Genomic DNA, 24,513 nt, shown 5'->3' with positions numbered 1-24,513 from the left:
ATTAATCTCACCTAATTATCACACCTATTTTCTGCAGGAAGGGATTAAAGGATCATAGCAGAGTACATTCCAACGAGAAGCCCTTCGTTTGCAACTACTGCCCGAAAGCATTCAAAAGTCCGTACGCGCGGAGATCCCATCAATACATACATGAGGGTGTTGTATTCCCATGCACGGTGTGTGAAAAGTTTTATCGATACAAATCGCAGCTAATTGAGCACACGAAAAAGGTGCATGGTCAGCAAAGGAAGAAAATGGGCGAAAATACGAGCTAACCGTATGGGTGCGTGGGGCGTTCTGGCAGCGGGAGACTTTGAAAGGGAACCGCCAAAGCTTAGGAAAATATTTTGTTTTATTAATAAGCCAAGAAAAAAAAATGCTCAGCAGAAAACAAACCCGTTGATTGCGTTACTTCATAAAGCGTTGTTAAAATTTAAATAAAGCAAGAAAAAAAAAAGAAATTCAAATGTTAGGTGTAACGTATAATCACTGCTTAATGTTGGGGTTGTTTGAAAATAACCTGCGTTTTGACAGTTCGAAGAACAACACAAAAATGTAAACAAAACAGTGACGCGCGAGCAATGGAACACATTTTTAGTGAAATAAGTGGAATTTGTCGGCTTTGCTTATGCGAGGGAGATGAAATTCTGCTTCCTGCGTGTAAAATACTCGACTTCCCTTCGGCTGTTGAAGATGTGGAACGATGTACCGGTGTACGAGTCAGTACTAGAACCCTGCCTGCTTCGAGATGCCAAGCTAAAACTTTCGGTTCTTTTGCAGATAATGGAAGCTCGGGACATACCGTACAGCATTTGTGAAGATTGCAATTGCAAGCTGAAAGATTTTGCTACGTTTCGTAAGGTTTGTCTAACCAACGATGAAATATTTAGAAAGTTGTTCCCAATGGTGTTTGAGGACGGCGCTGAGCCTGACCACCAGGATGGAAGCTTCACACAACCGGGCAGGTACGAGCTAGATGAGAAACAGCAGGAAATTTCTGACCACAGCGGGTATGTTGCATCGTATGAGAGTCCATCGTTGGAAAGTTTTGTGCAGAAAATCGAGTATCTAGAGAATGATGATGATTTATCGGACTGTACTGGTGGTGAGCACAGTTCAAAGCTTGAAGGTGAACTAGAGATTGACGAGAAACTGGAGGACGGGAACCGTCGACTTTCAGCATGTGTAAAAGATGATTCTGACCAAGAAAATGAACAGCAGCTACCATCCAAATATGAGGTTCATCCTCAAGATGCTTTACCTTATTCTATACAAAGAGCGAACCATGACAATACACCCAATTCAGCACAGCATGATGGTAACATTCAATCCGGTAATAAGGCCAGCAGAAAGCGGCTATGCCCAATCTGTGGCAAACTGGTGTACGACATTTCCGACCACAAACTATCACACACAAACGAGAAAAAGTATGCTTGTCCGCACTGTTCCATGGCTTACAGTCGTAAAGCATATTTGAAGATTCACATCCAATCCGTACACCAGAAAAAGGTGGTCAAAACGTGTGATATATGCAATCAGGATTTCGCGTACAAAACTGGTTACGACGCACATATGGTTTGTATGGGGGAAACGTTGCATTCATTTAAGCACGCTTTGGTGTACCAATATTGTTAATTATTTGTGTTACAGCGAGCACGACACAACATCGGGAAATGGTACGAATGTAAGCCATGCAACATGAAATTCCGCCATCCGGGAGGACTGCGAAACCACAACAATCGTAAGCACAATGAGGGCAGTAATTGCGAGTGTCCCGTGTGCGGGTTGAAGTTTCTAGACAAGTAAGCTACCTGTTATCGTATTTGTAGATTACAGATTTCGATTTAACATGGTTTAATTTTACAGAATGGGATTGCGGAATCATAGCCGGGTGCACTCGAGCGAGAAAATGTTTGCCTGCAAGTATTGCTCGAAACGTTTCCGCAGTCCTAATGCTCACAGAGGCCATGAGTTAACCCATCTGGGTGTAACCTTCCGGTGTCCTCACTGTCCCAAGTCGTATCGGTACAAGCAAAACCTTAAGATACATTTGGCGAAACATAACGAGAAAGAGAATGTTTAGCTAATCGTGGATTGGCTCGATGCGGATCTTCGATACATTTTAATTTAAGTATTAATGCTTATTTTAACGATAAACAAATAAATTCAAAAGAATTTACGGTTAAATGATTAAAATTCGCATTTTCAATTCGCTGCGTCTTCGTAACGGCTGATTCAAAATATGCGTCCCATCAGAACTGTCAAAATGCCATAAAACGGTTTGACGTAAGCATCAGCGCTTGAGCAATAAACAAAAACCACGGTTGTTTACAAACAAACAAAATTTCGATGCGGAATGGCGAGTTTTTCACGCGAAATAAATAACGTTTGTCGGCTTTGCTTGGACGAAAATGAAGCTGCTCTGTTGCCCACATCCAAAGTCATCAATTCCACGTTGACCGTTGACAACATTGAGCGATTTACCGGGATTCGAGTAAGTGCTAAGGTGTTGCCACTATGCGTTTGGGGGCTAGCTTCTCGCTCCAAACATAATTCTATTTGCTTCCTGTTTTTACAGGTTCTCGAGGAAAACGTTTCCTACGTTATTTGCCAAAACTGTCACAATAAGTTGCGAAAGTTTGCCGCGTACCGTGCTTTCTGTATGAACAATGATGTACGGTTTCGGGAGCTGTATCTAGCGATCGGTGAACATGTGTCCAAAGATCACAAAGCGACACAGGAAACACCTGCCGTACAGCCAGCAGAAGTTTCTTGTTCTGCCAAGGAGCAGTGCGAAAATGAGAACGATTTCACAATCATGTACGTAGAATCAACGTTCGATGATCATGTAGTGGAAGTTGATGGCGCAAAAGTGAACGAACATGACGACGAGCCCGATGAGGATGTTGTTGAAATTATTGTACAAACCGATTCGCAAAGCTACCACACCAAACGGGAACGGTCCCAAACGTCAGATTCGGAAAGGGACTCACAAAACGACGAACCGGAAGAAAGCGATTCCGAAGAAAACGACAAGAAAAGCATCCGGAAGCAGCTTGAACCACGCACCGCACTAAGACAGCAACCGGAACAGAATGAGAAAAATGTATCGTCAGATAGTCAACGGAGAGGTGATGGGGCGGCTAGAAAATACGAGCGAAAACAACAGTTTTCCAAGTCATCAACGATCCACAAGCAGCTGTGCTCGATTTGTGGCAAACTGGTGCAGTACCTGCCGGATCATATTGTGTCGCACACGAAAGAGCAAAAGTATTCCTGCGAGCACTGTCCGATGACTTGCAGTCGAAAATCTTATCTGAAACTGCACGTGGAAGCTGTCCACATGAAGAAGGTGGTAAAATCGTGCAAAATATGTAACCGAGATTTTACCCACATAACGGGCTATACGGCACACATGGTTTGTATTTGTGTATTTTGAGTTACTTGCGAGGCTTCGTTAACGGAAAGTCTTCTTTTTTTCTAGCGAGCTCAACATAACGTTGGGGATTGGTACGAGTGTACAATATGTAACCAGAAGTTTCGCCATCCGGGAGGTTTGAGGGGCCACAACAATCGGAAGCATAATGCCGACAGCAACTGTGAATGTCCGATATGTGGAATGAAGTTTCAAGACAAGTGCGAATCGATTTATCTTGGAAAACATGCAAAAAGCACCATTAACTAATCGATTTTCTCTCCTTGGCAGAAAAGGGCTAAAGGATCACAGCAGAGTGCATTCGAACGAGAAGCCGTTTGCCTGCAGCTTTTGTCCAAAACGATTTAAAAGTCCCAACGCTCACCGCACGCATATGCTGATCCACAAAGGTGTCGTTTTCTCGTGCACGTTGTGCGAAAAAACGTATCGCTACAAATCGCTGCTGAATACGCACATGAAAAAGTTCCATGCGCCAGAAAGTTTGCAAAGCGAAGAATTGAATTAAGAAGAGTCATTGACCCCCCCCCCCCCCCCCGCTTCATAACGAATGCAACCGGTTCCAGTAATTTTGAGTCGTTTTGTGGGAGGTTTATTTCGATAAAATTTATATCAAGAGCTAATTGCATCGTTACCTATATAAAGTAGGTATTTTTTTGTGTTTTTTTTTTATCCACAATTTCCTATTCGTTGGAATTTAGGTCAACATTAATAATGATTATGTTAAAATGAAATTGAAAAATATCATCCCATGATTTTGTTATAATTTTTGTGAAAAATAGATTCGATTTCGAACCTATACTTGCTCAGCAGCTGGTGGTTTATAGCATTCGTCCGTTGAAACGCAGCTTAAGGTAGTAATTTGACATTTACTCCTTTGCTGTGACAGCTCGCCAAAGAACGACAACAAATGGTGTTGGTAAACAAATCCGCAGGCTTGCACTGGCGATGGCGAGCAGCATTACAATAAATAGCATTTGTCGGCTCTGTTTGTGCGAGGACGATGATGTTTTATACTCCTTATCGTGTTTAATTGATTCTACATTGACGGAACAGAATGTAGAACTGTTTACCGGCCTCCAGGTAAGTTGCCCCAGGAGTTCCTAGTGATAGTTCCGTCCATAACACCTCCGCCTGTGCTTTCTTTACAGCTGTTCCGCGAACAAAACGTATCCTACGCGGTCTGTGTCGATTGCGGCAATAAGCTGAAAAAGTGCGCCGCATTTCGTAGTTTGTGTTTGACCAATGATGCGCTATTTAGGCAACTGTTTTCAGTGCTTGTTGAGAGCAAAGAGAAGGAGAACGGTAGCGAAAGCGAGGAAACGGCGGTGGAACAGTGCGAATCTACGGCAGAACATGAGATAGTTGATATGCAAGCAATTATCAAACAAGAATGCCGTAAAGATGGCACGCAAACCATTGTTGAGTTTGTAGGTGAAGCTCTGAACGACGATGTGGACACGGATAGTGAAACCGATTGGGCGGATGAAGCGGAGTGCAACAGCGGACCGGAGCAGGACATACTGGCGAGCAGTTTGCCCGCATCAGCAAACCTTCATCAGCAGGAGAAAATATCAGCTCCCAAATCCACCAACAAAATCGCACCGAAACGACCAGCGAGAGTTTCCGGGCGCAAGTTGTCGGAAAACAAATCCAGCATCAGTACCGTTACCCGTTCCGGGCGTAGCTATCGGCGCTGTGATACCTGCGGGAAGATGGTATCGGATCTGAAGAGCCATCAACTTCGGCACACGAAAGAGAAGCGGTTCGCCTGCACGTACTGTCCACTGAAGATGGCTTTCCGGTCCAATTTGAAAATTCACATCAAGGCGGTCCATTTGAAGGAAATTAGCAAAACGTGTGAACTGTGCGGACAAGGGTTCGTTAATTACAATTCGTACAAAAACCACATGGTGAGCATTCGGGAACGGTTCGGTTAAGCTAACCACCTTACCTTATCCTCTCGCTCTCTCTTTCTTGTTGTCCTTTCTTTGCAGGCCTCTCAACACGGGAAGGGTGAATATAGTTGCGATACGTGTTCGAAAAAGTTTACACACATGCGGACGTACAACAGCCACGTCCGGCGGTACCACAATACGGAGCGGAAGAAAAAGAAGGTGAAACAGCTGTGTGGCACATGTGGCGCTATGGTGACTAACATCGCGACGCACATGCAAACGCACACGCAGGAGAAAAAGTTCACCTGTCCGTACTGTCCGATCGAGATGGTGGATCGGACCAACCTGACGCGCCACGTGCAGTCCGTACACTTGCAGCGGGAAGTGAAATCGTGCGATATATGCAACATAGGCTTCAAGTATCCTAGCTCACACCGATCTCATATGGTGAGCTGGGAAGATAAGCACATCAGGGTGATGTTCGATTTAAAAATCTTTTTGTGAAATATTTGCAGCTCCGGGTGCATGGTATCGGCGACACGTTCGACTGTAATATATGCCAGAAAAAGTTCAACCATCGAAGCGGGCTACGAAGCCACCAGGCACGGGTACATAGCAATGAGCGGAAGTTTGAATGTGAAACGTGCGGCAAGCAGTTTAAGGTGAAGTAAGTATCGCTCCAAAAATATCCAAAAACAGCGCAAGAAGATCTTCTAACACGGGGTGCACTTGTTTTGCAGGGCAAGTCTCGTTAAGCATCAGCTGGTCCATTCCACCGAACAACCTTACGCGTGCAATCAATGCCCGAAACGGTTCAAAAGCAGACACGGGCGAAATTCACACCAGCTAACGCACAGTGGCATCGTTTTCCCGTGTCCGCACTGTGACAGGTCGTACCGGTACAAGGACGTGCTTGGTATACACATCCGGCAGAATCATCTGGATATGAAGGGGGATGATTCGTAGCGGGGAAGGGCTAGTAACGCGTTACGTATTCGAGGGACGTTGGCCTCTACCATTTCGGCCCTTCATGACTAGTTGCTACGTACAGGTCTTGTACGCCAATATAACACCACCAGACATGACTACTTACGAAGCTCGTGTCTTCTTTGTTCCGAAATATCACTACAATATCCCGCGAAAAAGCATCATCTTTATGTTGCTTTATGCCGGTACTAACACCAACCGACACAGCTAACATATCGGAAATTAACATGTCCCGAGAGGTTCCCATCTCGGCCTGCGCAGCATGAAGCACAAGGCTGTCATCGTTTCGCAGACGGTTCCCATCTTAAACGGTGCGGTTTAACAATTTAATCAACACGGTAACACCCCACCCCCCCGCGGTACGATTGCAATCCATCCTGCGGGTTAACAGCGATCGAAGTTCCAACTGACGCCGCTAATCGAACCATCCTTCTTCCCAAACGCTTCCCAATCGTGGTACGAAACGAGCCATCGAGCTGCGCGTGATGGCCCATTAAAATCAATCAAAATGAAAGATCGCATATAAAGCAGTAAATTTTGCGATTTAATGGTTGCACGAATGTGCACGACTCGACCGAATGCACTTGCGGGAGGGGGACGGAGGGAGAGAGAGAGAGAGGGAAAAAGACATTTGCATCCGTTTATTGGCCGTTAATGTGTGTTGGCTGGCACATCGATTTGGTGTAAAGGTGTCTGGCTTCTAGAGAACCCCAACCGATTCCCAACTGCCTCGGTGTCAAATTTTGATTTGATTCTTCAGGGCGGACCAACCTGCTGACAAGTGTCCCGGTGAGGAGAAGTAACGAGGCAGCATGCGAAACACAACACATCCCCCATGGTTGGTTGGTGTGTGGTGCAGGTTGCAAAACAAACTTCCAACTAATTACGCCGGTTCGTGAGACTTAAAATCGTCACTCGGTGGGTAGCCTTGCCTGGCAACGGTGCATGATTCCTGATTGACCCGTCAGTAGGGTCTGACTGTTCTTGCTGCACTCGGCACGGCTCGTCCGAAGCTCATAAAGCCTGATCCATAACAGGCCGTACACGGCCATTTAAAAGGTTGACCGCAATCAAGCTTTTGCTGATGTCTTTTGGAAGTCTGCAAAACCCAAAAAACAGAGCACAATTTGGCCGAGACTCTCGTCCAATAATTCTCACACCACTTTACGGGTACGGATAACTGGGGTTGAGTCAGTAATCAATTAGCTGCGCGAGCGAACAAAGTTGCGGGAACAAACGATTCCTAAAGCTATATCTTGCAGATGTCTGCCAGGTACACCTACACAAAAATGTCCCCACGTCCAGAGGAATATTGATGTCGTAAGCTGCGCATCATTAGCTTCCCGAAACAAACAAATCTCTTCCGACGACTTCTATTAGCTCAGATTCGTAGAGTTCCCTGAAAGTCTAAGAAGCGGAGACATCAGGAAAAATGTCTCTGACCGAAGAATATAATTAGGATGTCAGCCGTAGGAATCGTTAATGAGTACGTTGGCCTCAGCTGGAAATTGCAAATTCAAAAGTCGCTCCGTTTCATCGTCAATTAACACATCATGAGCATCGTGAGCAGCTTAAGTTCGCACTCGAATGGGGTGGGCTCGCTTTGTCCGGGGGTCGCCTTGCCTTTGCCTAAAGGATGATACTACTAAATCATCACTAAGTACGCGAATGGGGTGGGAACGCGAGTGTATGGGGTTTAATCTTATTGGCTGGTTCTCTTTTTTTTTCACCCGTACCTGCTGGACGATCATACGGTGCTCCCGGAATTTGTAAAGCTTTCAAACAACACTCAACCAAAAACCAACAAACTTCGTTCGGCAAGGCAGGCAAAAGCCCTGAGCGGACGCCATGCTGTGCGTGCCTTGCTTCCGGGCACATATCCTGGGGTCTGTTGCACCCTCCGCTAGATGCACAATCGAACTCGCAAAGGAATTCTGTCCAAGATCAGCAACGGGCTTCGGTTGGCAAAGATTACGTTACCTTCTTTTTGTTGCGTCCATCTTGTTTTCCTCCTGGTTCTGATTCCGTAGCAAACTGCGAACGAATGCTCGGCGATGATGTGCAGTTGCAATGAATATGCTTTAATATGTATCGTGTGCATCTTGGGAAGCGTTTCCTTTTGCTTCTTCTTGCCTTATTCCTCTGTTGCGTTGTGTGCGCGTAATCGGACTCTCATAAATCTAGATAAAAAATGACATTACACGACACAAGCTTACCGGTGCGCGGGAACCACGGCATTAAGGCGCACGCGTATAATGGGCGAACGCAGGCGAACGGAATCACGATCGATTTCGACGGTGGAATCCTTTCGGTGTTCCCTCTTCTCCTCTCTCTCACCCTCTCTAGGTGGGGTTGACAGAGTCAACACTAATTTTAACACCTTCAGCGGAAGGGTCGGAATGCTCAGCATGGTGATCGTGGCAGCTGGCGTCCTAGGAGTCCTCGCGTTAGAATGGCCCGCGTGCAGGCAACAGAAATCTCTGTTACCGGTTGTCCGCTCATGCCAGGTCCATGATGGTGGGAAATAAATTATGTTTTATGAATTAATGGAAACGTAACGATAGCGCATGCCGCCGTTTCCCGCTTCCCGCTTCGGCGAGCGAGCGATCGGTCGAGCGAGACCAGGAACACTGATTATTAAGATGTATTTTTACCTCCTCGGTACGATAAGAAAAACCCCGCTAGCTGGTGGTTGCTGGCTGTTGTTCGGGTTCGCGATCCCGTGGGGATCGCGAAAGGGCAGCTTGGAAGTTGGTGACAACTGCAGGGTGAATAAATTACGCGTCCTTTTGTGTGGATAAATTATGCTCATTACACGGCGTGTGTAGACGCAGCCGCATGTTCGGGCTGTTTATCTTGCGTGGATCTTCACAGCGCTGCTGTCATCTAGCTCGTTTAGTAGCTGATTTAGTGACGGGTGGAGCAAATGTTGTCGCTCTGTCTCTCTTATTGTTGGTGGAGCGGTGTGAGAACTATTCGGAACATGGGAGTACATTTGTTTGTTTAATTAGCTACCTATGTGGAACATTTCTACAGGTGTTTTGTCCAAGTTTTATTTAACTTCAGTGCGGTCATGACTCCTGCATATTATCAATTCTTACTTCAAAAGTATCTCTAACTCTTAATCAGCTACTTTACTTTTAGTTCTTAATCACCTGATAATATTACCAATTAATTCTGAACCATCTCTGGACCAAAATTGTAGAGAACTCTGGAAGGCTTTTACTAATAAGGCTATTACTAATAAGAAGAATAATTTTTGAATGGAATGGATGGCTGAAAGAGATTAAGAGATCCAGGTTTTTCACACGAAACACAAAATGTCTGAAGACGGTCATTTTGTTAAATTTTCTCATGTAGGTTGAGCGATAATAAACGTTCTCCACTTTAGACACACAATGTTTAAAGGAGGTCCTCAGATCGCCATTGCTCTTCATTTTCTTTGACACTATACAACCTGGAAAGGTCTCGACCTGAAGATCTAGCTTTTAGTGACTTTGTTTTACCCATAGCTGGATAGTTAGTCCTGCGTACGGCGAGACAACAGTCTGGATGGGATTTGATCCCCGGTCATGCCGTGTGAAGACCGACGCCGCTATCGGCCATGCTACCGGTCAGCCCCGGTATACTCGATATTGGAAGTTGTTAGCCGATCTTCTTCTTCTTGTTTGGCCTAGCGACCTCTTGGGTCATGCCTGCCATTTCTGGCTTAATAGACTTAATGATACCACATTATTAGATAGTCAGTCATCACTACGGACAGAATGTTAGCCGATCATTCTGGGTGATGAACTCGGCTACCCGGTCTCTCCCATTCCTTGGCTTTGCGGATGACATCGGCATCATCGGATGGACATCTGTAACGGTGTGCGAGGCGCACATCCGATTAAAGGTTTTGGCCGTGATAGAGCACGACTCGGAAGCAGAGTATTGGTTGACGGCGACGATCTTGAGGTAGTAGAGGAGTTCTGCTACCTTGGCACGATCATAACTTAGGATAACAACGCAAGCAGCGAAATCCGAAGGCGCATTGTTCAGGGGAATCGTGCTTACTACGGGCTCCACAGACTCCTGAGATCCAGAAGGCTCCTGCAACGCCGATGCGGAGGACACCAATGCACTCACCATTTTCGAGCGACGGGTCCTAGGAACTTTTTTTGGCGGTGTGTGCGAACAGGGCGTGTGGAGAAGGTGGATGAACCACGAGCTAGTTGAACTGTTGCCAAAGCTGGAAGGAGACTCATGCACTATCAAAAGTTTGGCACGAGGCGTAGAGGAGCACTGCGAGCTCGTTGGCTGATCAAGTGGAGTCAGAACCGGAGGGAGATCGGATGCCACCGGAAATGGAGGAGTGCAGCCATGGACCGTGTTTCCTGGAAACGGATTGGACACCAAGCCACGTCTTTTAGACGTGCGCCATAAGAGCAGGGCATGAAAAAAGAAGAAGAACTCGACCAAGGCCTGTGTATCGAATAGCCAATTTTGATCAAGATCCTTAAGATCCGGTGATCAAGACCTTCGTTTGGTTTTGATGCCCTGGCTCCTGAGCACTCGGTGCTGAATCCATCAGGGATGTTCTCATTTCTATTCACCATCCTTCATCTGCGTCAGGTTCTTGTTCTGGACACTGGTTGATAACCGGAAACTTACCTCCTTTCAATGTACTTGTCTTTCTCCAGAAGAGACAGGATACTTTACGAGCGAATTGGTTTATATCCAGGGCTCCTGAAATGTCTCATGTTTTACACAGTTGTCGGTTGAAATAAATTGTGAAGTTGCGAACCAGATAATCGTGACTAGTGTATCGAACGCAGGCTTGCCAAATCTAATTGATTTGCCTATACTACAATCGATCCTAGTTTATTTGCTCGCCACACCATTTATTTATTTGTTCTAGCGGTGCTCAACCCGCCCAACTCTTGGACCTAATCTCCGACAGGCTAATTTATGCTTGCCACGTTTCGGGGGTGATCCACTCGCACCTACTCGGCTCGTCGGCTTAAGCGTTTGATTAAGAAGTTTAGTGAAATTTATGGACCAGCGATGCGTTGTCTGTTTGTATTTCCAGTGTCGGCCTGTTGCCTTTCGGTTTACATTCAACAATAGAGTATTATAGCTCCAACTCCAAGAATAAAGACACAATAAAACCGAAGCGCGCTGGACCGAAATCTTGGTGAAGTGGAAATTTATCGCCGAACGAACAGCCATTAATGGTCACCGGTTGATTATCTGTGCCCATTAATAAATTAGACGTCCCCTGTTTCTCCGCCTAGGGCTGCAACATTTGGACGGCACAGCAACCCCTTGCAGCGGCGTTGAGTTGAGTGTCACGCTGTCGGTTGTTGTTGTTCCGCGGCACTGACAACACCTGACTTCTTCGCCATCTTGCGGGGAACGAGCCACGATAAATCATGCATTTTTACGCGCTCATTACCCTCATCTGCGGCCAGCCGCGGGCCTCTCCAGTGAAAGTCATCCGGACTAATCTTGATGGAAGCAATCATCATCATTATGATCCGCAGCCGGGATCTTCAGCTGGACCTCGCACCAGTTTGTCGCTTCCTATCAGATGTCATCCGTTCGGTGGAAGCGTGAAAATTGCTCCAAAATAACGCTAATCCGATCTCAATCTCGGCCGGATTATCAGATGATCCGGTCCGTCCTCGTGCTGATGTGTTAACGGGTGATGTGAAAGGGGTTTTGAACATAGCGAAAAAAAATGGCCAACCACTTCTCTCTCTCTCTATCGGCCAGTGGAAAACCATCAGACGCCACAGACACCCGGCTTACGGCATTCGGCGCAGGATTCCAACCGGCTAACGTACGCTAACGGGCAAATTATGCAAATGTGTGTTCCTCCTCACTTGAGCCCCGTCCGGTGTTGCAGCCGGGAGTCGTGGAAGACAGAACAGTAAAACAGCCACCGAGAGCCATCTTGGTGCGTTTTTTTCAGCATCCGCGAAATTTCTTGTCAAAGTGAAGCAGCGTGAGTGGGACTGTGCTCGCTGCAGCAGCAAGCAAGCATTAGGGCAGGAAATTTATGCCTAAATTAGGGGACATTTGTTTGTGGCCGATTTGCGTTCACTTTTCCCGAGATGTGTGTGTTTTTTTTTTTGTGCTGTTGGTGATGCTGTCCCCGCAAGCCAGCAACTATCAGGTGAGCTAATGTGTGTCGCCCGTCGGATCATTCGTATCGGGATCGATTTCGATGCGTGATGATCCGCTTCCGCCGTGTCGCGGTGGATCGCGTGAAAATTAACTTTTAACACTGGCATCCGAGCGGTCACAGCTCGTTCACACTTCATACGGCGGGTTGTGTTTTGATGCCGCTTTTGAGCATGCGGCGATTTCGGCAAATGTCTGGGCGTTTTTTTTCTGGTACGGAACTTGATGAATCATAGATGCAAGCGTTATTGTACACAGCATATTTGGAAACGTTTTAGGTATTATCGGACACATTTAATTTCCTAGGCCTTCTGTTATTCAGTGGCAGGCTCACGTGAGATCCTCTTAAGTTCTCTACCTTCATGTGTAGGATATATATGTCTTAAGGACTAAGATATTCTAATCATGTTCTATGGGAGCAATGAAACAACTAAACCTTCTTAAGAGTGGGTATAGCAATACTATTCACCCTCGTGCTTGGCACTACAACCTCAAAAGGTCTGGGTCTGCTATCTCTTGCTTCCTCTGACTTGATTTTACCAGCAACTCGATATTCAGTCCTGCATATGGCGAAGCGGTCTGGACGGGATTTAATCCCCGGTGCTGCTGGGTGAAGTTTAGTACTATTAGTTAGAGAAATTATTGGCATTTTTATACCTAAAAATTCTTCTGATGCTATCACTTCGAAAATAGCTACTTAATTCTAGTATTTGTAGGGAATTAGGACTATATTTAGAAGTATTTCTATGATTCTGCCTACTTTGAAGCGATCAGAAGCAAGATCGTCTAGTAGTTTTCTGAATTTTGGTATGATCTATTCTCTCAAAACTACCATACCTAATAGTTTGAGAAGATCCTATCGAAGGAATCCTCGAAATTGCTCACGAGTGAGTGCAGTCATCAATGTGAGCTTGCTCTAAGTTAAACGGGATGGATTTTTTTTTTTTTTTTTTTATGCATAAAGAACGGCCTGGCCGTATTGCTAGGATGGATGTTTTTAAGTGAATACAACAATTGCCCTTGGTTTGGCCGAAGTTGAAGGGTGGATTTAACTATAAGCTTGATCCGGTGCCATTCCAGTGTTAGGTTAGTCAAGTAAATTTAATTTTTGAGGTATTGATGGCTTCTCAATTATTTATGAAAAATTTTCACTCAAAAGTGATCAAAAGACATACTAAAATTTAGCCATACTTTCTAGACTCAGATTATTATACCACTTTTGAAATTCTAGTTTTAAATTAATCCTATATTTAGATTCGCTCTGTATATGCAATTATATCTCCTGAAGATAAATTATGGCTAGACTACGCGTTTTTAAAATAACTCACGCCGAGCGCCCGGCAAAGAAAGCATTAACTTCCATTTCGGAGCATCGTCACTAATCGCTGCCTACTGTCGGCCAATTTATCAGCCGCTGTAACGATTGTGGCTCTTGTTTTCTAGCGCCAACCGTCTTGATTGAGCCATCCCAAACGTCGGCCATGTGGTGTTTCCATCCCATTTTCCACCGGCAGCGGCCTACGGACCGGCACAGCATAACCGCGAACCAAGAAGGTGTCTTATCAGCTGGCTGGAAACGGTGCCCATTATCATCGGACACCGATTGGCGCGGTTCGGAGCGGAACGCACTAACGGTGATGGCTCTATTTCCACCTGGCAGACGGTTGCGACACCAGTGTGTGACACGTCTGTCACACGACATGCAGATTCCACGTTATCGAAAAGACCTTTTAGGCAACCGATCGCGCCTCGAAACACACATTCCGATCGACCGGTGCCGGTGTGGAATCGATCGAGGATCGAGCGGTTGGTGCGCCTACGCTTTCGACGACGCCCAGACCAGCGACACTGCGGACACGATTTGTGAGCTCGTTTTGGAAAACGGTCTATGAGCATTGACCGGTTGCGGATGAAGTGGTCTCGGGCGGAACGAGATGGTACGAACGAGGCGGAACCAGGAGGAGAGCACGATGAGATGAGAGTGTGAATATGCATGAGAAATCTCGTAATTTATGACACATTAAATGTCACCAGGATTGTGTTGGATGTTTGTTATTATTGTTGGGGCAAGACATTGGAAGGCATGGCGGGTAAAGACTGGGTTTAGGGGAAAAGTAGGAACGTTATCAATTTAATTAGGCGGCTTTGGGTGCCTTTGGATCGGTCCCGGTTGAGCATGGCAGAGAAAACACACACACATACAATGGCCGGGCGGAAGATAAAACAAACACCAAATTAGAGACCACGGCAAAACAAGGCAACAACACCGAAATGGGCACGTCTGGGGGGAGACGCAGGAATTATGGGTTTTCCGATTATGGGGTTGCCGGGGGTACCCGAAAACAACACCGAATGCCGCGTGATCCTCAGGGCTAATGCTTATCTATTGAGTAAACTTTAGGATACCGGAGGATTGATCTACAAATTATTGCTCCGCTTCGGGTCGAACGGTGGTTACCGGTGTGATGCTGCCAGGCGAAGAAGTAAAGTTATGTGCCGCTATACAGAAGAACTGTTCTTATCGGTTTTGATGCTAACTGCTTTATTTCGGTGAGCGAGAAGCAGCAGCCTTTTGGGTAAAGCTTAAACACCGTTACAGTAAGGTTTTCTCTTATTCTGTTTAGTTTTTTATAACTTACATATATTTTTAAGTATAGTATAAAGTTATCAATATTTTATTTTTAAACCATGTAGTGGAAGTGAGGCTGAGCACATCCCGGATAAGGTGCCCTTTCACAGTTTGGAGAAGGAAATGTCTCCATACTGATATGAGTTGTATTTTGTTTTGTTATCTAGTTTTTAGCAATACTATACAAAAATTAATAAAAAAAGTTGTGAATGTCAACAAATAAATTAATTATAGAATTTATCTAAAAATGACATAGTGCGTGATAGCTAACAAATTGATATAAACTTTCACCTACTTCACCCATAAGAGTTACTGATATTGATTAAGTTCAATTTATAAATATTGTCTGCATACTGAGGTTCTTTTTACTAAAATTTGTTACTCAAAAAACTAAGAGGTTTTTAATTTCAGTGGTAAAACTAACTTTAAATGAATACAATTAATAAGAAAAGATAAAGGATTTTCCCGATAAGCAGCTTCACATCTGTGGTATATCAGTAGCAGCGTCGGCATTTGACACGGTACAATCAGGAACCAGAACGGTCGGACCAGTGGACTAGGGAATAGCGAGCCTGGTCTTCATACGACAGAACCGGCGATCAAATCCCATCCAAACTGCTTCTCCGTCTGCAGGACTTGTCTGTATTGCCATGGAATCAGAAACCTGAACTGTTGTTCAGATCCAGTTCTCTGATCCTTTAGGATCGTCCGCCATAAGCGCAGTAATCCAGGATCAAATATCAGGAAATTGTCGTCTTAACAGTTCAAAAATCAATACTTTAATACACCAACTTAACTACAAATATGTAAAGACTATGTTGTACTATGTCGTTTAGCGAGGATAATCTGACCCACATAAGATTAGATCTCACGACTTGTTAAAGCCTTGATTAAACGCTTGTTATGTTCTCTTAGAGGAGCGGTCAGGTGGTAGGATACGGCAGGACCGATGTTCAAATCCCATCCGGACCATTCCCCCGTAGTGAGGACTGACTATCCAACTACGTGGTATCATTAAGTCTATTAAGCCAGAAATGGCAGGCATGATCTAAGAGTTAGAGGTCGCTAGGCCAAGAAGAGTGAGAGATGTGCTCTTGATATCTCTAGTCATCTATACTAGTGCAAGGATAGGATAAGGCTTTGGAGATTGAACCTTTTGTAAGATTCAGTTTTTCATTCCCGGGACTACGACATCCCTTTCAGATGATCACTCCGCCCATAGGTTAACCCGCAACTGCTCGTAATTCTATGGACATAAACTAGTAGATCTTCAAAGCAAAGAACGGCATACGATACACTAAGAGCTTAGAGAGGTTCACAGTACAATATTATGATGATAATATCAGGTCGGGTTGTAGAATATGAAGGTCATCACAACATATATAAGAATTTCAAATAATATGTTCAGAGATATTAACACCATTATCAAACATTGCAAACCCGTTAGGATCTGTTCCGTTGACAGCGTACAATCAGGTGAATAATACATTAATCTTACCACGTGCAAAGAATCCGGTTCGAAGCCAAAGAGTCCTACTATAAAACTGAAGCGTATGAATAAAACGACGTGCAAAAAACAACCACCAGCAGAAAGACAGCAGTGTAATGATTATTCGAAAAGGAATGGGGAACAAAAATCACGGAATCACAGCACGACCGAGCGGAACAAACGTGCCGCAACTAATCGATATGAGCTGTGTTGAAAAATATTTTCCCTGATTCCGATTGGATATGATTACACAGATTTAGTGAAATGTTGCACACTCATCTTGCCGATCTCCAACAACGGTTCGGGGCACAAAAAAAGGAGGGAAAGGAGTAAAAGGGAACGCAGCCAGACAGTCCGCGGGGGCGCAATAATGGCATCGCCGATGTGTACGATTGTGTGTGAGCGCGCGCACACTCGTCCGCGCGGCGTAGGAGCTGTAGGAGCGTAGGAGTACGTCCCGACGGTGAGTTTTCGGTAGCGTGTTTTGCGGGAACTTTGCGCAACATTGTGGAATGTTGATTGTAATGGTTGTGCGTGCACCGAAGGAATCCGATGGCGATGGGAGATGCAGGCGCAAGCTCGAAGGCAATTGAAGTTGGTGAATGTCTCCTTAGTGGAGATCGATTATGCAGTGTAGGTGTTGTTGGGTTTAGGGCTCATAGTTGATATAGATGTTTTTACTGGAATGAGTAGTTAAGTAGTGAAATCACTAAAAAGTAAAAACTGTGGAACTGAGTTGGCCGTCAGGATCAGAGACTTGCATCGATCATCATTATCACGCTCATGTATCCGTGATCAGCTTCTCAATGCCTGTAAACCCCGCCGCGGAACGAATGACCCTTGGCTACGGTCTCGAACCCTGATTGCGCAGCTCGTCAGTCGATGCACACGGTTGTCTGTATCACCCATCATGACTCTTGACATGCAGAAAAGGAAGCTCGTGCTCGTGTGGAATACCTCCGTTTGTTTCGATTTTCGACTCATCAAGCGTCAGCCGTTAGGTCACAGGCATTGATCGCACCCAGCGCACCAGTCCAAGGGGCAAGCATGCACATTTCCCGACGGGTGATACTCGATATCTCGCATCACCGTGGAACAATCGTTTGCACAAACTGCACGTACGCTACCCGGCACCGTACAGCCGGTTTCATAAATCAAAACAGGCGTCAGATTTTCACCGAAACCGAACGAAAAGGGTGTTAAAAATGTTAAGCGCAAACATTCTCCACTGTCTGGGATAAAGGGGGGGTTGTGCGGATTGGCAAAAGGGGGTGGGGGCAATAGAAAGGCTCGTTCAGCAATATAGAATAATCGATGCAAAGGGAACCCGCAAGATTTCGCGGTTTTGAAATTTGAACCGCTTCTGGCTTGCTGCCCTGGGTACCGCTCAGCCCGCCAAAAATGATCTCGTCCCTGTTTTTTTTTGTTTGCAACGCTCCCCAAAAAGGACTTTGGTGGGCTTCATTGCCAAAAAAATCCTTCTCCCCAGCCTGCCCCAACTGCCGCAGTTCCGCTTCAGTTCCGTCTTCAGGCCGTCTGTCAGTTTGGAGAGTGAGTGAGGGTCGCCTCCCTTAAAAGTGCCAAAATTAGCGAACGTTGCGCAAGCACATGTTAATGCTGACATTAATTAATCACCGTCGTCCGAAATATGTTTTTTTTCGAACCGAACGCAGGGAAACAGGTGAGCGAGTGTGCAAGTGTCTTTGCTGGAGTTTGGTGGCGTTTTGGCCTGGGGTTGAATTGAATATTGTCGGCAAAGAAAAGAGATATACACAGGGCAAATAACTACCACGTAGTCAGGCCGTTTTAAATATAGCTTTTTTTGTTGTTGTGGACATTCGCCTAAGTAGCTTATTGGACCGGTTCCGATTTCCAGGAAAAAGTTTCAAGTTCAAGATCAGATGTAGTCAATGGAAGAATAGCTTAGAAGAAAGGACGCCGAAGATAGGCTTTTGGTCTTAAATAGGAAATGAAGGTTGCATGACACATGGATTTTGTAAACAAAGGTGTACTAAAAAAGATACACTTGACATTTGACATGACAGCTTTGTTTGGTATGACAGTAACTTACTAACTATCAAAATCTTAGTAGGCAATGAAATCACTAAAGATCAAAATCTTATCTGAGCGGTTTCACTCATGACTATTTTACGTGTAATTTTAATTAAAAATTTAGACCGTAAGACCCCTGATTTAAAAGATTTAATGTACTAAATACCTGCTTATGAGTCACCCTGTGCAAAGCCCTTCCACATCAAACTCTAGACCATATTTGTGATGAAACAAAGACACAACTAGCCTAGACGCAGGGAAACCTGACCCAATTTCGTAGAAACAGGGCACATTTTTTTATCACATTTGAAGTTCATTAACAAAAAAAAAAAAAAGAATTCGAACCACCACCGACTTGTGCTTTGCTGAAACTTTATCCTTCAACAGTTCTGTGGGAACTTCCTTCCTTCTACATAGGGACGATGGTTCGCCGTGACTTTAATGAGCAGCAGCTTGTATTATCCCTGCCCATTTAAAAAAGCGAACCTCGTATCGTAAAACTTCCGTCCGTCCGTGTTTGTGTTGTCCGGTAACGGGCGTGCAGCAAACGTTAATGATTTTGTGCAGCAAATTTGCAAACAACGCGCACGATACGGGCGAAGAAGAAAATGTGTCCATGGCCATACAACACAGTACAGCGTCGGAAGATTCATGGTGATTTGGGATGGCTGTAAAATAATCTCTCCACGGGTAGCCGTGGGCTACAGGCGCTAAAAGAGCAATTTCGTTGGTCAGGCTCTCAGGGAAGAAGTCAACCTTTCAACCTTTTCTTTTCACCTCAACTCACCAAACATTTCATTCGAGAGACGTTCGAGTGTGGGGAAAGGTGAAAGAAGAAAACGCCGGTCCTCTTTCCCTTTTTCGTTCCTGAACACGATTTAAGATTATTAACCACACTAATAGAATTTTTATGAACTCATTAGCCCAGGGTGACGAAGAGGATGGTAAGATAAACTGTTTTACTCACTAGAAAGTTTGACTGGTGATGTGTACACCCGCGTGAAAGAAGAATGGAAGCGAGCCTTGAACGGAGCCGGCCAGTTTTGATTGGATTTTGGAGGTTTCGGTAGTGTTTCCAGCGAAGCTGTCTAGAGCTGGGAGACTGATGAGTTAAGAATTAATGTCTTTTCAGGGTACTAAGAAATGGGTGCGATTTAATTTCACTCACCCGTCGAGTGTGGGAGGGTACGTATGTGCGCACGCATTTTTGTGTGAGCCCGCGCAACTCGCAATGAAACGGAACGCGATCAGGTATCGGACGTGCAAGCGAGCTGGACGACAACAGCAGCAAAAGTAATAATAAAACACCCAAAAGCACAACGGAACGCACCCAGCATCATCGAGCGGCGGTCTGGAGCATAAAACGGAGCGAAGTATAAGTATGTACACACCGGTAAACCTCACCCGAAATGGGCTTAGCGAGCGTGGCACTTTGGGGGTTGGGATTTTATTTTTATTTCTTAATTTTTAATAGTTCTCCTCGTTTCGTCCGACGGTTTCAGGGAGGTGGTGCCGGTTGATGGTGGGCTGGGTTGAGAGGTAGTAGCACTGTCGCTTCTGAAAGCCTGACGATGACCAAATGGGGCGCCTCCATTCGAGGCACACTGGTGACATTCGATTATCGTTGGTCAACAATGAGTCAACAATGAAATTTCTGTAGTTATTGAGTTGTATGAAGTCTTGGAGATTCCGAATGCTGATATAATCATGTGCAACCTGATGTTGCGAGCAATTTCAATTTGATCATTTTTCCTCAAATTTTCCTCTAGCGACACCAGTTTTTGCACAGTAAGACCGCATATTGAGTACTATTCCAACTGCCTGTCCGTACTATCCAGCTTTGGGTTAAAATTATTATTTGAAAGGTCAAAGCCTTTCAAGGTTAGAACGTCAAATAGGAAAAAGAAGAAGAAGAATATGCTTGGGTAAAGAGACCCGGCAAACAATTCGGGTCAGTTTGTAGGTGAGGGGTATGTAGAAATCGTGCGAAAATGGGTGAAACTCGTGGGGGGGCAATCTCGCTCGGGCGAACTAGCTGTTTTGCTCGTTGCAGCGCATGCGCTGTGCTGTCTTTGAATGTGTGCGTGCGTCAAAAGCGAGCAAAACGCCGCTGTGTCAAAAAATGTGTAAACAAACTCAGTTGGAGTTCAAAAAGTAAACATGCGCAATCCGCTTGGTTATGTGCAAAAATTCGTGAAATAATCTAAATATTCTTTATTTTGAACAGATCTTACTTATTACCGATATGTGCAGTGCCGTGGAAAAACAAAAATTGCTTCAAAAAAGCTGTGTGTGTGGCTGATACTCCAGCATCTTCCCATGTGTGTAAACAACGCCAAGAGTATTACTGTTTTGTGATCATCATATTTCATTCGGATTGCACATTACCGGGCAGAAAAAGGTAACGTATTGTTTTCCGTACTACTGTGTTCATAGCAACACCTACTGTTATTTCATTTGCGCTAATATTACACCTTGTTTAACCTATTTTTTCCTACCTCCACCCATAGCTTCAAGCAACCAATTTTGTACAGCATCCGCACGCTGTATGAAGGTGTAAAACAAATTTTCATCTGTAAGATGCTCTTCAAACCTGTCCAGTGACTCTTCGTTGCTTATATATTGCATCGGGATGGTTTGAGCATTGCGTCGCACGCCTTTCATCGGGTGTATTGTGGCCACTACCGCAGCCGTTTGGGCAGTTCGGGCATCCAGTTTTAATAATGAACATTGTGAACAAAAATCGTGCCCAGGACAAGTTCTTTTTGCTTGAATTAACTCTGTGTTCTTATTTACATGAATAGATACGGTGGACGGATGAATGCTGCTTGCTGACGACTGCTCTTCGTGAAATGTTGATCCCGGTGATGAAACACACGGTTCCGGTGTCATGCTTGGTGACGGCTGACGGGATCCTTGATGCACGACAGTCGTTTTTGCCGATCGCGCAACATCATGCGCGCATGAACCAGCAGCTGAAGCAACAGACGATTTCGGCGTCGCACTTGTAGTCGGCTGCGATCCTTGCATTTGTTCGTCAAACGATCCTAACGATCACGGAATGCCATCCACGGATCCAGTCGCACGCACTTGTGGTCAGCTGCGATCCATGCGAACGCTTTAACGACATTGTCGCTAGTGGAACAACACGCACGGAACTAGCAGGCACAAGAATCATCCCACGTATCGCTTTCGTTGAGGGCTGCGATCCTCGCTTTTGTGCCATCGATCCTGCCGGACGCGTAGCGATATCCACGGAACCAGCAGTGAGAGCAGTAGAAGATTCCGACGTTGCAGACGATCCTGCCGGCCGCGGAATGACACGCATGGAACCTGCAGCGGGAACAAATGCCGGTACCGGCGTCGCACAAGTGGACGGCTGCGATCCTCGCTTTTGTTCCACCGATCCTGCCGGTCGCGTAGCGATATCCATGGAACCAGCATCGGGGACAAGAGACGGTTCCGGCGTCGGTCTTGATGACTTTCGCGGTCCAAAAACACGGACGATCGCTCCTGTGGAGCATAACACAGCCGAAGGCAGTTGTTGCAGTGCGAAGGCGCCCTTTCTTTGGTGGTTCCGACATTATATTTTGGCTGAAATAATCAATCGTTTTATTATTTTTTATGTAAGTATGATAATAATTTGATTCATTGTCATGCACTTAATCTTACTTACTTTTATTTATTTATTTTCCAGGTGAAACTGCTGAGTTAAATTTGAATGCTGCACGCTGAGTGTTTATGTTTTCAGCTGTGACTTTGAATAAAGGGTAACAATCACACGCACAATGCCACATTCATGCTAGATGACACGCACACACTGAAAGAAATCGCGGCGAAACAGCCAAGGGGCGAAATGGAAGAAATGGGCGAAAAGCTGTCGAAATTTGAAAATCGTCATAAAACGCGTCTAAGTGATGGCTTTTATGACGGATTTTTGCTTCGGGATTTTTTCCCCATTTCGCTCGATTTCTACATACCCCTGGCCCCAAATCGTGCTAGCCGGGGATTGTTCACATGCCAGGTCATTATTTACTAGGATTGAATCGCTATTCGTGTTTGGACTGGTCCACTGAGTATCAATATCTGATATCAGGATCGGCTTTTGTGGACTTCAGATCTCCATGCAGCGCATTAGATCACACCGGGGATAAGGTGTCCTTGCCTAGTTCAGTGAAGAATTATGTCTAAGATATTATTCCTGGCGGTCGAGACGATAACGGTACTGGTTTTCAAATCGTATCCAGACCGCATCTCCGTACGCAGTACTTACTATCCAGCTACGGGTAAAATCAAGTAGCAGGATGGTAGGCCTGGACCTCTCGAGGTTGCTGTGCAATGGAAGAAGAAAAAAAATTTTCCTTGTAATGAAGCCTAGCATCAGTAAAAATAGGATATTGTCCAAGAAACTACTGAGCGACCTGATCAACAGCTGGATGTTGATTGAAGAATAGGCACGTGATGAAAGTGACACTGAACGATAAGGCTCAGCAATGTGTGAGTACTAAATATGATTAAACTACTAGACAATAGAACATGGTCCCAATAAAATAATACATTGTCTGTTAAAAATGGACTCACAAGATGTAGCATTACAAACAGGCAATTACTTAATAATTTCTAATAAACTAAAGACTTTACAATTTTAATTCAGAGAAGAACATAATAAGATTATCGAAAATAAACATATGAAAATTTAACCAAGTTGAAAATTCCACGCCCAAAGACCGAGATTTTGTCCTTTGCCATATTTCTGACGGTCACGCTGCCATAGTGCCAGCTTCAATCTTGTCATCTCAACACCAATCCCAGGTCACTTTACGTTCCTGTGCACGAGCGCTTGTGTGTGTCTGTGGCTGTGTGTATCGTATTTGGATAGCTCCGATTCCGAACGAGAGCGTAGAAAAGCAAAGCATGGTCCTCCGACACCGTCGGAAGAAGGATCGTAAAAAGTGACCATATTCATTCCGTTTCCACCATGTGGTTACATGCCACATGTTGAACAAGCAATCTTTATCAGCATCTAAATAAGTATAAAAAAAACTCCTTCTCGGAGCCGGACAGGGAATCAAAATGAAGGTGAAGCCAGGATAGAAGCCGTTTGAGCATTCCGAAGAGGTGCCACCAATGCCAAGTGGTGGTGGAGATGAGTTTTTTGTTTTGCTTTTCAAACTGGATCGCGATCGTTTTCCACCGACGGAGTGAAGATGTTTAATTTAAGCGCAGGTAGGAATGTTTCACCACCGTCCCCAGACCGTTCGTTTCGTTTCAATTTCCCCTCCTTGGAAAGGGTGGGTGCTACAAAGTGTCGCACTGCCGATCAAATCCACCCAACGGACGGTTTGATGCTTCACGTTGATCGTTGCGCGTTTGCTAATTTGCGACTCTCGGGCCATAGTTTAATGGTGATTGTTTTCACGACCTCTCTCGCGTTACTCGCGGCGTAAACCGATAGGGCTTTGCGTTGTAGCGCTTTCGGTATTAGGTGTTTTTAATGTGCTTTCCGTGAAACAATCCAGCGCGAGTGAAGCGCTTTAATTTGATTCGATGTTCAAATTAGGCTGCCCTCACTGTTCCCGGCGGAATAACGAGAGACGCTTATTTCCAAGGAACGCTCTCCGTATCGCAACGCTTCATCTTGCTGTCGAACCGACGCACACTGCCGGGTCACCATTTAAAGACGATATTATAAAGGTGTTGAAATTTAACTTCTTAATTATTTATTTCAGATTTATAAGCACACGGCCGGGCGACGGGAAGACAGTTGAACATTAAAACAATTCACGACCTGCTGGGGGGGAAGGCAACGGTGGAAGGGAGGAGACAAATAGCTGCCAACCATCGGCAGCAGCTTCACTGC

General features: G+C 45.2%; 2 protein-coding genes and 1 long non-coding RNA gene across 7 annotated transcripts; all 3 read left to right on the top strand.

The window, feature by feature from the left end:
- Window positions 1–531: 531 nt before the first annotated feature.
- On the top strand, window positions 532–6,427 carry LOC118507270 (zinc finger protein 62-like). Of its 2 annotated transcripts, XM_036045569.1 has the most exons (8): window positions 2,314–2,494; window positions 2,579–3,418; window positions 3,485–3,636; window positions 3,707–4,516; window positions 4,585–5,346; window positions 5,431–5,778; window positions 5,847–5,998; window positions 6,072–6,427. In XM_036045569.1, exons 4-8 carry the CDS (start codon window positions 4,382–4,384, stop codon window positions 6,295–6,297), a joined length of 1,623 nt encoding a protein of 540 aa, XP_035901462.1. In that variant the 5' UTR covers window positions 2,314–2,494; window positions 2,579–3,418; window positions 3,485–3,636; window positions 3,707–4,381; the 3' UTR covers window positions 6,298–6,427. The 2 variants fall into 2 exon arrangements, with proteins under 2 accessions (XP_035901463.1, XP_035901462.1); XM_036045570.1 differs by lacking the exons at window positions 4,585–5,346; window positions 5,431–5,778; window positions 5,847–5,998; window positions 6,072–6,427 and adding exons at window positions 532–719; window positions 781–1,575; window positions 1,651–1,802 and having other exon boundaries at window positions 1,867–2,494; window positions 3,707–4,437.
- On the top strand, window positions 694–1,806 carry LOC118506311 (zinc finger and SCAN domain-containing protein 12-like). Its single transcript, XM_036043260.1, has 2 exons — window positions 694–1,575; window positions 1,651–1,806. Exons 1-2 carry the CDS (start codon window positions 694–696, stop codon window positions 1,804–1,806), a joined length of 1,038 nt encoding a protein of 345 aa, XP_035899153.1.
- Window positions 6,428–20,586: 14,159 nt separating the features above from the next.
- On the top strand, window positions 20,587–22,435 carry LOC118507343. Of its 4 annotated transcripts, none has more exons than XR_004905626.1 (4): window positions 20,587–20,616; window positions 20,881–21,054; window positions 21,164–22,279; window positions 22,351–22,435. It is a non-coding gene; the product is annotated as an uncharacterized LOC118507343 (long non-coding RNA). The 4 variants fall into 4 exon arrangements; XR_004905624.1 differs by having other exon boundaries at window positions 20,587–20,623; XR_004905625.1 differs by lacking the exon at window positions 20,587–20,616 and adding an exon at window positions 20,629–20,807.
- Window positions 22,436–24,513: the final 2,078 nt, after the last annotated feature.

This window comes from Anopheles stephensi, chromosome 2 (assembly GCF_013141755.1).
Source record: "Anopheles stephensi strain Indian chromosome 2, UCI_ANSTEP_V1.0, whole genome shotgun sequence".
Classification (NCBI taxonomy): Eukaryota; Metazoa; Arthropoda; class Insecta; order Diptera; family Culicidae; genus Anopheles; species Anopheles stephensi.
This window is presented reverse-complemented; position numbering and strand designations above follow the sequence as displayed.

Excerpts from the sequence above, each read along its gene's own strand:
- LOC118506311 (XM_036043260.1), top strand. The coding sequence starts at position 694 with ATGTGGAACGATGTACCGGTGTACGAGTCAGTACTAGAACCCTGCCTG. Across the intron at positions 1,576-1,650 it reads CTGGTTACGACGCACATATG|CGAGCACGACACAACATCGG; the intron begins GTTTGTATGGGG and ends TTTGTGTTACAG.
- LOC118507270 (XM_036045569.1), top strand. The coding sequence starts at position 4,382 with ATGGCGAGCAGCATTACAATAAATAGCATTTGTCGGCTCTGTTTGTGC. Across the intron at positions 5,347-5,430 it reads ATTCGTACAAAAACCACATG|GCCTCTCAACACGGGAAGGG; the intron begins GTGAGCATTCGG and ends CTTTCTTTGCAG. Across the intron at positions 5,779-5,846 it reads GCTCACACCGATCTCATATG|CTCCGGGTGCATGGTATCGG; the intron begins GTGAGCTGGGAA and ends AAATATTTGCAG.